Below are 14,003 nucleotides of genomic sequence, written 5' to 3' on the forward strand. Positions count from 1 at the left end.
AATCGAGAACGACATTATAAAAGCTTATTTTTTGAACATTTGATACGAGTCTAAATTAAAGTCGTCAGACATGTAAACACATAAATTTCTCGTCTGATGACATGGTAAGTTGGGTCAAAAACCCAACGCATGACCACAATGATATTGCTCATAGTGGGAATCCAACTCAGTACCTTCCGAGTTCATACAATTTGACATCAGAGAAATTCACCTCTAAATTATTACTCAAGTGATTAAAATATCTATACGATCAAAAGTTTTAACTATCCTATGCACTACGCAATTTTTCTTGAAATGATTAAAATTATCATGTCTTAGTTGTTGATGCTATTGGTTTTTTTTTTTTAAAATACCGTTAAGAAATATGTTTTTCATTAGAATCGAACATTGAACACATATATGTCTAACCCAATCGATTATTATGATATTGGTTTTTGAAATGATTGAATTGTAGATTAATATTGATGGGAACTATTTGCACCCTAGAGTTAACTAAGAACACCCCAAAATCGTAAAAAAACCTCTATCTAATAACATCCCAACTGACCCTACCACTTTTCATTTGCCATCTGCCTTTCACTCTCCATCTTCCCTTACTCCAGTTCAGTTCAGTTCTCCTTCTCCTCCTTCCCTTACATGAAGACATGCCTTCGACGGTTGATGTGAGCAACGGCAGCACCAGAGCTCAGTCTATCTCCTTCTCTCCTCCTTCTTCCCTTACCAGAGGAGAGAGGCTCACTCTGAAGCTCGAATTCGAGGCTCACCAGACTCACTCCCAAACTTGAAATCGTCAGCTGGAGATGACCTTGCACAAGATGGTAGTCTTAGTCCTGATGGCCCCAGTGATCAAGATAAGCATTGGCCTAGATTTGCAGATGGAAAAACTACTTCTTCGTTCTCTCATGAGAATTCCATCAAAGAGGTCAATGGACATTCAAATTCCTCTTATATGGATTGACATCAAAGTGTAAACCCATGTGCAAAAAATGAAGGAAACTTGGGAAGGCCTTGAAGGGAGACGGAAGTGCAGAACCTAGGGAGGAAAGTGTAGGTCTTGAGGAAACTGGAGCAATGCCTTCTATTTTGTTTTTTTTTAAAAATTTTTAATCTCAGCTGTTGGTGGGATCCAACGACTGAAATTATGGGGTGTATATTGTTAAAATTATAAAAAATTAAAATTAGGATGTATTCAAAAATATTATATTTTTGTATTGAGACTTATTTAGAATGGACTGTGCTTAGTTAAGTAAGAGGTGTAAATAATCCTCATCTTAATATTGGGCCCTCTCGGGCTTGGGCTTTATTCTGATAGCATTAATCTATTACGGCCCGTCTTATATTGCATCTTTAACGGTACAAGAGTTCCGATTAAGAACAAATTATAACGATCCACAGACGAAATAGCGCATCATCGTCATCATCATCTCCGACAAACAGATCGACGATCTTTCTCTGGTGGTGGATGGCAAGAGCGAACAAGTATACCTCCATAAACTTCAATCACATCCACGAAAAGAGTACTTCCAACAACAATACAAACCCAACGAAGCACCAAACGTCCTCGGCTTCCTCTTTCTATTCTGCAGTTTCCTCCCCGAACGGTTTGAGTAACGCCACGACCAGGACCCATGGCCGTATGCTTGTCCTGACCCGACCCACTTCCAAACCAATAACCACGCCTCCACCCTCTCCTTCCCCGCGGGCCCCATCGCCCCAGCAGAAGGTTCAAGTTCAGCCTCGATCTGAACCGGAATCCATATCTTTGCGTCCTTTGGGTCGAATAGGAGCGGGTTCGGGGATTTCTGTGCCGGTTCTTGGTCAGGAGAAAGAGAAAGAGAAAGAGGTTGGTGCGGTGGTGGGGTCACCGAAGCCGAATCGGTTTGTACCGCCGCATCTTAGACCTGGGTTTGTGGGCAAGGAAGAGAGGCCGGGACCTGAAGTTTTCCGGGCGAGAGAGCCAAGTCAGAGGCAGCAGGGAAATTTCGGGTCTCCAGGGAGGAATAATGAGAATGGTCGGCCCACGTCAGGTGGGCATGAGAGAATGAGGGTTGGGGAGTCGGATCTGGGGTTGGCTAGTCGACCCAGATCGAGTGGAAACCGACCAAGTTCCAGTGGATGGTACGTCTGTTTCTTCCAATTTGATTTGAATTTAGCTGTCTGGTTGCTATTTTTGATTCTCATCTTTTTCCTTCCTTTAGTGACGTGCTTAGCATATATATGGATTTTATTTGATGGTAGACCAGTAATTTGGCAAGTATGGCAATCTTTGATCATATGGTAAAATCTTTAATTTGGGATTCTAGATTATGAATGAATTGTCTTTATTATTGGCGTGTAGTAATCGTTATCATTGGTGCCTGTTGTTATGGATACTACAAAAGGGTCACATTTGGAGTTCAAGTTCATTAGGAAAGCTTGCATTATCATGCCTGAGCAATTAAGATAACATTAAGTTGTGTTGCTCCAAGGAATTAAATAGCTTGAGAAACTAGAAGAATGGTTTTATGCTTTTGCCTATGAGTGTTGTTCCTTGCTGGCGGTGGCCTACAACAGTTGTTTTTTGCACAGTCCTCTGTTTTTGGCTTGGAAATACGTTCTCTGTGCTATGCATTTGAGTTGACTATATGCAAGAGATACCTGCTGATTCTTTGTGTTTAGAGATTGTGATAGCTTTGTTGTTCATGGATTTTTTACCGTGCTCAGAGACTGATAATATTGATTTATGCTGTTTTACGTATTTGTGCTTGATATCTATGTGCCCAAAACTCATATGAATGTTCATGCATTATCATGATAGCACCATTTTGTATAGCACCATTGCGTTTCTATTCAAGCAAAGATGTAGTTGTTAAACAAAAAATAACAATAAAAGAGGAATATCACCTTCTGATTTATTAATTTGGCTCTTAGCACTATCTTATAGTTGCAAACAGAGTTGTACATTCTCCTTCCGTAGGCGGTTACAAAAATCCCCAATTAAATGATGACTTGCATAAAACCAACAAGAAACAAACCCCAATGACCAACACAAGGAAAATCACTTGATAAGCGTAAGGGTTCTTAAGAAGTGCGCAATGGATAGAATGATTAATTTTATTATTGTCTTGTCTTATCTTATGTTCCCCTGGGCATAGCGGCAAACTATCTGTTATATTGATTAAGCCTCTATTTCTGATTGGTTGTATTCTGCATTCACTTCACATATGGGTGCAAACTTGGCAATTTATCTATCATGATGACGTGGCAACGGTTATGAACTTTTGCTAATATTTTATTTTCTTCTTTTCTATGTTGGAAAGTTCTGTTGTTATCCATAGAATACGGTGTATGGTGGGGACTCAATGGAAATCAAAGTTTAAGTAATTGATAGGCATTCAAGAATCATGAAAAATGTGGGCTTATAAGTTTGAGTAGCAAGTAAATTTAGAATGATAGGTTTTTGTTATTTCATAAAGATCATTTTGAACTTAAGAAACAGTAGAGTATGGTTGGGTAATCTCTAATTTGTCCGTGTCTTGTTACTGTAGCATTTATATTATTTTATCTTGTGGGTGAAAGTGTGAAACCGATCGAGCTGAAAATGTTAAGGTTGAGCCCAAATAAGAGTGCTTATTGTTATGCATGTTCCTTATATTGAATGCAGTTATTTACATGTTTTAGTGCTACTTCCGAACCTCGAATTTCACTTGTAGTAATTTTCTTGGATTTATCTCACTGGGAATAAATTCCTCTGACAGATATAATTAAAAGTACTGAGTCTTCTCCTATGATGATGATGAAACTTCCTCAAACTGAAGATATATTCTTTTACCAGGATGACTTTACTGTATTTTGGCCTTAATTTCCAGTAACATCTGTAGTGTTTTAATTACTGGAAGATAGAATTCAAGTTAGCATTGCCTTTTGGGTATCAACCGAGAAGCTCTCGAGCAAAACAGCTCTATTGCTGGCTAGTTGACTCCATTCTGTTTATAGAAGAAACTCAAAAGAGGAATTGACGTATAGAATGATGCACTCGTATGATTTTTACAATTTATTTGGAGGCAAGTATTATGTTCCAATCTTGCCTTTTTTTTTTTTTTTTTTAATGATGTATTGCCTTGTATGTAAAACAACTTTGTCATCTGAAAATGTATATTCTCTAAACTTTGACTCGGAAAATGTATTACTGAGAGTGAAGGAGGACTGCCTGTTGCCTCTTGGTACTGCTTCCTCGGCTTTGCACCAGGTAAAGCCTTAAAGCCAGGGGCATTCCAAATTTGCTCCTAAGAATTGCAAACTCACCGTTCTATTCTCTATGTCTTTACAATCCGGATTTGAAAGTTGAAACACCCATGACCCAACTGTATTTTGGGCTTTTGACATTTTAGGTTGACCTCATATAACAAGGAAAACAAACAAAGAGGCCATCATGAGAACATCATCATGGGCCCAATAAGTAAAATGGTAAACTGGTTGGTTTGATGGGCCCTTACTGGTTTATCAAAGCCCACGCGGATCCAATAGCCCAATAGGCATTGTTTAGTCGACCAGATATTAACTTAAATTAGAGTAAAATATTTATATCTTTATTTTGATTCTATCATATCGTTTGACTCAACTTCGCAAACCTTATTAATATGCTGTAATCCTTTGTTTGCCCAGACAAAAAAAAAACCTTATTAATATGCTGACGCAGGAATATCTATTATTTAATTTGCATGCATACGTTTACAGTCACTTTGTACGGTTCCGTGCTTTTGACTACGTTAAACATTGAATTTCTTGTAAATATTACACTAGTTTATATATATATATATATATATATATATAATAATGTAGCAGTTAGAGAAAACATGGACGACAATCAATATAGAAAACTGGTATTCTTAATTTGTCAAATGGCAGCGGTGGTGGATGCATGCATCATACAGTCGATACGTATATGGATATATCAAGACAAGATCTGGTTGTAATTGAGATTAGAAAATAAGTTTAGTAATTAAAATTAAAGTCAACTTACATGGGTTTCTGTTAGGGTTGTGCGTGTCAATCTCGAACCTTATTCTAACAATTAAAGATTGATTTGATCAATGATTCATCATCACAAACACATATACTAACCAATCCAATACCTATATATGATCAATTTCGATCAAAAAGCATGAACTCCTATCAATTGCCGTGCCCCTTAAATCACTTATTAAGTAAAGATTCTATCCCTCAGCTCTTAATTAACCAAGAAAGTCCTTTTAAGGTTAAAATCATACCCAAACCAAACAATCAATTCTCTTTAATAAAAAGTGAAGTCCCTATTCATTATTTTATGTATAGACTCGACGGTTCATATAATCATATGTTCTTGTTGTTATTATACAATGTGTTAGCTTCTGCAAGATTTGACCAATTAAGTTTAAGGTTTCATTCTCAATTTACAAATGAACGAAAATGGAGCACTAGCTAGCTAGGATTAAGGAGATAATGCATGTGATTATTAAGTAACGATGGCATTTTGATTGGAGGTTTTCAAAGTCATACATGTGCTTTCTGTCACAACTTTCCGTACAATCGTTATTAATATATATATATATATAGGAATGTCGACCGTACCAGCTAATCTAGCTCGACCGTACGTATATTAGCATGAGCAATTGGACTTATCTATTCCAAAACAAAACGAAAAACAATTTGGATTTTCTTTTGTATCGTGTTACGTATGACTTCCCACCGAATTCCGACATTATCTTTTATTTTAAGGAATTGAGGTGATACAGCATGAATAATTGAATATTGCTTCAACTGGAGAAAATTTGGGTAGTGATCATATCCATTTTGTTTGCGTATGCATAATAGATCGAATGTTGATCTTGCTTTTACTTGTTTTTCTATCTTTCTTCTTTTCTTTTTTTTAAATGTGAAAGATTTGTAGTCTCACATCCTGAGTTAAGTGCAAGGGAGTGTCAACTAAAATTGAATTGACATAACCCAACTGAGTGATATATAAACAAATGTTGAGATTCTCAAGTGCGGACGTCTGCAATTTAATAACTTACGCATTCTATTTTTTAAGTGTTTTCAAAAGTGAAATAACAAGTGGAATCTATTGCTTTGGGACCTACATATTTCAAATCAATGGTGAGATTGAGATGCTTAAGTTAATATAACTTACGGGTGTCTGCATAAAAGAATTCCTGTTGAAATGATATATACATGAGTTTGGGCTGAATTTTCATCACATCTGTTTTGTATTTTGGAAAGAAAAAAAAAATGATATTGAACTTGCTAGAGACTGTTGGTAGAAGTAACAATCAGATGGTGATTGTTTTTTGACAAATCCTCCAGCAATGACTGTTCAGCGCATTTTGCAGGATCGTTTTGAAGAAATTTAGGGCACAAATAATATATAGCCAACCACTTGGGGATTCTTTTTGATATGCTTGTACTACTTGTTAATTTATTCAAAGCCATGAAGGCATGTTTTGCTGACAAATGGGTGAAAATTCAACATAAAGGAAGTGACATCTGAGATATTCCCCCGTACTGTACTTAAATTACTTAAAAAGTTGAGTAATCCAGATAAGGATGTGTTGACAAATCCTGCATATAATTAATTCATGTTTAGTCGTCAGTTGTTGAATCATTAAAAAACTACAACCATTTATATTGGATCAATGATTCGTTGTTAAAGGAAAAGTATTGGCAGCAGATTGAAACAAGAAGATGGCCACAACTGAACGTTCTCTGGAAGAAACATCAACATGGGCTCTATCAATCGTTTGTTTCTTCTTGTTTCTCATAACTTTCATAATTGACACCACCATTCACTATATTTCAAAGGTATATTGTATTTACATATGCTTGTGTGTATATATACATATGCGATGCTTTTGTAACTATGGAGCTAAATGAACTTAGCATTGCTGAATCATCTTTCAGTTCCTGAGAAGAAGGAAGAGAAAATCCCTCAGTATAGCTTTGGAGAAGATCAAAACAGGTTAGTTACAAGCTTATTAGCAGAGCTTTTTTTGATTTATGCACAATCAGAAAGTCTCTATCTCATCTTAATGATCATTGTGTAGAGATGATGACAATGGGTTTCATATTGGTCCTTCTTACGGTATCCGAAGCACCCATATCAAACATCTGTGTCGCTGAATCTGTCGCAAACTCCTTTCTTCCTTGCAAAGATCCTGCGTCGTTCGTGGAACCAGCTGTTTCTTCTGCAGCTCAAATTACAGGCTCCGAATCAAACACAACTCTTTTCAATAATAATACAGATGGTTCCTGTAAAGCAAAGGTGAGGAAATCTCAGTTACAATATATAGATACACACACACCCACAACCCACATATACAAAATATTTATATAGACGACTTCTTAAAATAAGAGTCGACGCCACTGCTTATAATGGTTGACAATTGTTATAGGGAATGGTGTCCCTGATTTCAAGGGAAGGAGTTATGGAGCTCAGAATCTTCATCTCTGTGTTGGCAGTGTTTCATGTTCTGTATTGTGTTTTAACAATGTGCCTTGGGATAGCAAAGGTACAAGTACAAAATTATGCTCGTATTTTCTCAGTCATTACCAACTCTTTGACAATTCGCGACCAAATTAAATAAAAAAAGAAAAGAGACTTCCCTTCGTTCCTCTCATTTAGTAGGCTTTGGAAGCAGTCTTTGAAAAGCTTCCAAAGCCTACTATAACCGGTTCAAGATTCGTGTTCCCACGCACCAATTTGATGGGAACGGAATGGTTGTCTTGGTTCCCAAGTCCAGAAATCCATTTTTGACCAAAACTTTACCCTGCTAGTTATTTTACAAAGAAATATAATTTTTAGGCTTAGTACTCATAATGATAAGATGGGTAGTTCTAATTCAACATGTACTGGCTTATTCTTCATAATTCTTTGGGAAATTCAAGCTTTTGGATTTTCTATCGGCTCCTAATAATTTCATTATTTTCCAATTTGGTCAGTTATAGCTTTTTTTGAGGATTGTCTGCATGTTTTCACAATGAATGACGATAATCAGGCAAGCATTTATAACATGATAAACTTGGATTGGTAATTAGATGTTAAGGAGTAATTTTACATGCATAAACAGCAAAAGAGTCAAAATAACATGGCACTCACTCTGCATATGTATAGAGACCTCAAGCGTCTTTAAACTTCTTCTGTGCGCTGTGCTTCATTATCATTGACCGTAACAGTTTAGGCACATCAACCAGGCTGTGAAATCCCATGCAATATCTGCGTAAGTTGATGTGTAACACATGTAAATGACCATAAAGGAATCACCACCCTAACTGAACAAGTTTTCCGCTGATGTATCAGTATGAAACAAGAAATCAAGTTAAAGCATTTTTACACTATTACACCTAAATAAATAATTTAATGATTTGGGCAAATGTGATTTTCTCATTATTGACCTTTTTTCCTTGATCCATTATTGACTTATTTTACTGCTTCCTTGTGAATAGATGAGGAAATGGAAGGCTTGGGAGGAAGAGACACATACTCTTGAATATCAGATTGCTAATGGTAGCTCAGTTCCATTCTTTTTCTTTTTTTTTTGCTACAGATTGCCAACATCATTGTGGTATTTGTTAACAGTACCATTATCATCATTATTGTCCCAACACAAAATCTTAGTTGTCCACTATTTCCATCTTATAAAACAGTCCAATCTTTTGTTCGCATCATCATACTTTAAACTTACGAAAAAAATAAATCTCGGTTACTACAAAGCCTAGCATCGTAATCTGGTTTTGATTCAACCATTCAGCTTTTTTTTTTCCACTGATGAAACAAATTATGTGCACAGATCCAAGGAGATTTCAGCTCACCCGCCAAACATCTTTTGGGCGAAGACATTTGAAACTTTGGAGTGATCATTCCTTCTTGCTTTGGCCAGTAAGTTGAATGATTTGTCAGCGCCATCCCCCAGTATTGCAATCTAAATGAAAATAGAAGCTAGTTAGAAACAGTTTGCCTTGTTTGCCATCTCAGAGTAATAGAAGATTCACCACGGATATAATATTATGTTTAAACGCAGAAGAAACCTTAAGAAGTGACATCTGATGGTTGTTTTCCCCTTTTTAAGAGGGAGTTTCCTATTACCTAGTTTATTTTAATGATGGAATTATCAATTCAAAAAGCTGCAGGATATTTTTATTTTTTGAAGAAACATTCAAGATAAAAAAGAAGTGCCTGGACATGTAATTTAAACAGATTAATTGCTAATGAACATTGAAGATTTTGAATTACTCCTAGAATTTAGGCAATAGCTGCTGTTATAGGAAGGTATTTAACAGTATATCTTCGTTTTCTTTCTCCATCATAGGTTTGCTTCGTTCGTCAATTCAGTGGCTCAGCCTCAAAAGCTGATTATTTCACTCTTCGCAATGGGTTCATTGCGGTAAGCAAGATTATATAAACCATAAATCCATGGTTCCTAATCAAAAGTTATTCCATCCCAACCTATATGTGAATATTTTACTTGGTTCCGCAGGCCAATGTTTCTGAAGGAAGTACCTTTGACTTCCATAGATTCCTTGCCAGAGCCTTTGATAATGATTTTAAGAAGGTCGTTGAAATCAGGTAAAGCTACTTTCCTGAAACATATATCATCATTCAAGTAAACATGATTCACGAAGAAAGATAGCAATGTCGAGAAACTGATTTATGTAAAAATAAAAACACTTCAAGAAAGCTAAAATCTGAACATGGTATCTATACATTCGTTCTTGCAGATTTTGGATTTGGATCTTCTGCGTAATTTTCATTTTTTTCAGTGCACATGGTGAGATCTTCAACCACATCTGAAATTCATATTTTATGCTCGATTCTAGAAACTAAAATACATCAGAATTACAGAATGAGGAGCAAGTATTTTGTAGCACAATAATGTTTTCATGGCTTCTCACAGCATAATACGATTCATCTGCAGGATTTTACAACTACTTTTGGTTACCATTTATTCCTCTGGTGGTAAGTTCTAATATCCAGCGCCAGTATACTTTAATTTCTATTCAAAAGACATGATAAGCAAGTGATATCTATACTGTTGTGTACTTTTCAATGCTCTGTTAAAGATAGTTCTTGTGGTAGGGACAAAGTTAGAAGTCATTATAACCAAAATGTGTGTGGAGGGTGGCAAGAATAACTCTGTGACTCGAGGAACCTTTCTTGTTAAGCCCAGTGATGACTTATTCTGGTTTCGTCAACCTAAATTGCTTCTGCACCTCCTCCAGCTCACTCTAATCCAGGTACATAATAGCTCCAAAAACTTCAAATGAATACACTTTGTTAAAGAAGCAAAACCACATATCCATTACGTACGCAGAAGCACTGCAGGGAAACAAAATTTCCTTCGATTTGCTATTATCTATTTTGAATGTGACATTTAACATTAAGAAAAGCAAAGGAAGTCACTTGACCTTTTTGAGAAAAAGAAGAAGACAAAGATCATGAGAATTAGTCTGGCCTATGATAGATTTGTTCATAAATGCGCACATGCAGTATATATAACAAATCTGCTAAATATGGTTGCAGAACTCCTTTCAGCTGGCATTCTTCACCTGGACATGGGTAGGTATCTTCAATTTGTAAGATTAACAGATCTTCAACATCCTAGGCTGACCTGACTCTATTGGAAACCACAGTATGAGTACGGCCTACGATCTTGCTTCAATCGAGAAGCGGAGGATATTGCCATTAGGATTACTATGGGCGTGGTTGTACAGTTCGTTTGCGGTTATGTGACTCTTCCTCTTTATGCACTGGTCATCCAGGTAAAAGCATATCCTATAACCCTTAAATCCAAGCTCAAGGAAATCTGAAACCATATAATGGAGGGTGACTATTCAGTAAATAGATTATTGTTCATTTGTGGTTATGCGACAATACCAAATTCATATTTTTTTATTGACTTCGTTTATTGTTCAGATGGGTTCCGGAATGAACAAAGCAATATTCACAGAACGCGTAGTTAGAGGCCTCAAAGATTGGCAGCACAATGCGAGACAAAGTCTTTCCAAGGATAGATTCACTTTGACAAGACATTCAGAAAATTCATTTTCGCCTGATAACATTGACACATCAAATTCAGAAGTGCAAACAAATCTTTTCCCATGTAATGACTTCTTTCCTCCTCTAACAGCTATGAGCCCCTCTTCAACAAACGAGATAGTAGAAGAGAGGGTCGAGAGTGATCATACTCCTAACCCAGCTATGATAAGCAATCCAATTCCAGAAATCATTGAAGAAGAAGCAAATGCCAAGATCATAACCAAAGAAAGATATGATGGTGAGATCTCTTTTGGGAGTGGCTGGAAAAAACTGGAAAGGGGAAATGGCATCGGGGAAATTACTTCAATAATAGAAGAAGATACATCGAATGCAGTATCTGATTTTGGTGACCAACATACAAACATATCATAAAGTGTTGATCCCTTAGTGAAACCATTTACACCATACTGCACAGCCAAGAATAGTGCCATGTTTATAAACCTCCTCCCAATTCGCTTAACAAGCTTTAAATCTTTTTTGCATATGCCAGACGTCTATTTTTTGATAATCCTAATACAAGATCTGATAAATCTTAGTAATCAATACACAAAACAATCCAATTTTTTCAGGCGCAGTTTCTTCATTTCAGTATGAATTCCAACATAATCCTAAAGAATCTATTTTTGAGTCAAGTCCCATTATCATAAAGCTTGCATTTTTGGCCTTCAATAATGTCGAAAAGAAACATTTGGTTCATCAGTCGAGCATTTAGTACCACCTCTGATAACTAACTGAACACTAAAAAAATACAAAAGAAAGAGAGAACACTCAAATGTATACCAAATCAGTAGATATTTACTCTTAAAGCGGCATTGAAAAGGCTCGGCGTGATTAACAAACAAGGCATACCTATTTCAAGGGAAACCTCCTCCTTCAACCTGCGTAAACCCCCTTCTCCAGTTTTGTCACTTTACCTTCTCTTTTTCTTCTTCTCCGCAACCAAACAAATCTGACATCCCCCAAACACAGGATTCGATTTCCAACGCGAAGTTAAACTAGCCCCCATTCATGCAAACAGAAAAATACAACTACATGGCAAACAGCTTATCCTTCAAAAACGCTGCCTTTTTAAGTAAATATGCGGAGCCCAATATGATGAAGCAAAATGATCCTGATACAAACAAGGCCCACTAACTTCGGCTTCGAGGATTGTAAAACAAGGGAATGGGCTTAAGAATTGCTTGAGGAAGTGGACCGAGGCAGCCCAAACAGGAGGTCTTGGATCTGATTCGTCTTAGCTAGCTTGACTTGGGTTCAAATTTCTTAAATGGGCTTTAGACGTTGACAAAGGAATTGGGCTCCATCCAGATCGAAACGGCGTTCCATCTTTGAAGAGATGGAATGTTTATGCTAATTAAATTGACTTGCATGCTTTAAACTATGTTTAAGTAAAACTTAGTGAGTCCAAGTCTGCTAGGCTAGCTAATCTTGTTTTGTTAATAAAGATTAGGTATGGGCTCTGTTGCCAGAGACTACTGTTCTCCTGTTCCATATCCAATATGATTATGACTGTCTTACGCCTGACATAACATAATGCAACACATCTGGACAGCTCTAATATAAAAAAAGTTAAACTCCTCTCACATTTTATGGACCTAATTATCATAATACTCCTATATAGCATGACTTGCGAACCAAGATAGCTAGTCTTAATGAATTGTTTGAAGTATATATATATATATATATATATTATGTATTCACCTCCATGTGCTGTATACATATATGTTTTATCAAAAGATTATTATATTGGTTCAACTCTCTAAAGCCAGCTCATTCCAACAAAGTCCTACCTTCTACATCTTATCCTATATATTAATCCCATTCACATCTCAACTAGACCCTCCATCTGCAGGACCATCACCAAAAACACCTAGCGTTGTCTGCATCCACTATTCTTCTCCTCACACTCACTCCACTACTCCTCATTACAATACCTCAAACCCCTGCGGCTGCCTCGGGTTAATTAACCTAACTGGTATTCTTGACAAAAATGGCCAATGCACAACCTTCATTCGCCTAAATCAACAGCTCAACTGAAGGCATGACTGTATTCGCCCCAACCAACAACGCCTTCAGCAATCTCAAATTAAAGCCGGAACCCTAAACAGCCTCAATAACCAACAAGAAGTTCAGCTTGTGCTTTATCATGTTGCATCAAAATACTACTCGTTGAATGATCTTCAAATATCGGTTCCTAACCCGGTCAGGACCCAAGCTACTGGCCAAAACGGTGGCGTTTTCGGGCTTAACTTCACTAGCCAAGGCAATCAGGTCAATGTGTCAAATGATATGGTTGAGACACAAATTAACAATGCTTTAAGGCAACAATTTCCTCTAGCTGTTTATCAAGTGGACAAGGTTTTGTTGCCTGAGGAGTTGTTTGAAGCCAAGTCTCCATCGGAGGCCCCATCATCCGCCAGTACTCCCGCTGATGGGAAGAACTCGACGAGGGCTGTGGGGGCGGAGGAGCCGCCGCTTGCGGGAAATGGTTCAGGCGGACTGAATGTAGGGTTTGGTAGGTATTGTTGTTGGACTAGCATTGGCTTGCATGGGAATTCTTTCTTGATTATCAAGAACTGAAGATGGTTTTCAAGATTTGATTTTTTTTTAATCTTTCTTTGGGGATAATGAATGGTGGGGGGTTTAATTATTGCATAGACACCTTGATCATGTTGTGTACATTTTTTCCTTTTGGTTTGTTGCTACTTCCTTAATCAATCAATTGTTTCATTTCATTTCCATTATGGGCCGTAACCCTAATTTTAGATCCATACAAATCTAATGACCATGCCATTGGGCCACCGACCTAGAAAGCCCAAAAATTCGGAGCTTGCTATGCGGGCTTATATAGCCCATAATATTCTATACCTGGAATTACTCTGCTAAGGAAAATTTCCCAAAAACTTTTACTTTTACGAAAATTTGAAACAATGCCATGTACAAAATTTTGGGCTAA

The 14,003-nt window shown here is 37.0% G+C and overlaps 2 protein-coding genes, 1 long non-coding RNA gene and 1 pseudogene across 3 annotated transcripts; 3 read left to right on the top strand and 1 right to left on the bottom strand.

Moving 5' to 3' along the window:
* Positions 1-1,361: 1,361 nt before the first annotated feature.
* On the top strand, positions 1,362-4,203 carry LOC119984894 (translation initiation factor IF-2-like). Its single transcript, XM_038829046.1, has 2 exons — positions 1,362-2,118; positions 3,738-4,203. Coding segments are annotated over exons 1-2 (657 nt in total). The 5' UTR covers positions 1,362-1,462; the 3' UTR covers positions 3,739-4,203.
* Positions 4,204-6,691: 2,488 nt separating this feature from the next.
* Positions 6,692-11,529, top strand: LOC119984893 (MLO-like protein 12). The gene is made up of 14 exons (XM_038829045.1): positions 6,692-6,816; positions 6,916-6,973; positions 7,059-7,276; positions 7,407-7,523; positions 8,458-8,518; positions 8,802-8,890; positions 9,321-9,395; positions 9,489-9,577; positions 9,730-9,779; positions 9,927-9,967; positions 10,072-10,245; positions 10,532-10,567; positions 10,642-10,770; positions 10,925-11,529. The coding sequence occupies exons 1-14, from the start codon at positions 6,700-6,702 to the stop codon at positions 11,417-11,419; spliced, it is 1,749 nt and encodes a 582-aa protein (XP_038684973.1). The 5' UTR covers positions 6,692-6,699; the 3' UTR covers positions 11,420-11,529.
* Positions 6,808-12,028, bottom strand: LOC119984895. The gene is made up of 5 exons (XR_005464994.1): positions 11,897-12,028; positions 9,512-9,591; positions 8,824-8,933; positions 8,111-8,227; positions 6,808-7,263 (listed from the first exon to the last, which is right to left on the bottom strand). It is a non-coding gene; the product is annotated as an uncharacterized LOC119984895 (long non-coding RNA).
* A 1,039-nt stretch (positions 12,029-13,067) lies between these two features.
* On the top strand, positions 13,068-13,613 carry LOC119984260 (annotated as a pseudogene).
* Positions 13,614-14,003: the final 390 nt, after the last annotated feature.

Source organism: Tripterygium wilfordii, chromosome 18 (genome assembly GCF_013401445.1).
Source record: "Tripterygium wilfordii isolate XIE 37 chromosome 18, ASM1340144v1, whole genome shotgun sequence".
In the NCBI taxonomy this organism is placed as follows: domain Eukaryota; kingdom Viridiplantae; phylum Streptophyta; class Magnoliopsida; order Celastrales; family Celastraceae; genus Tripterygium; species Tripterygium wilfordii.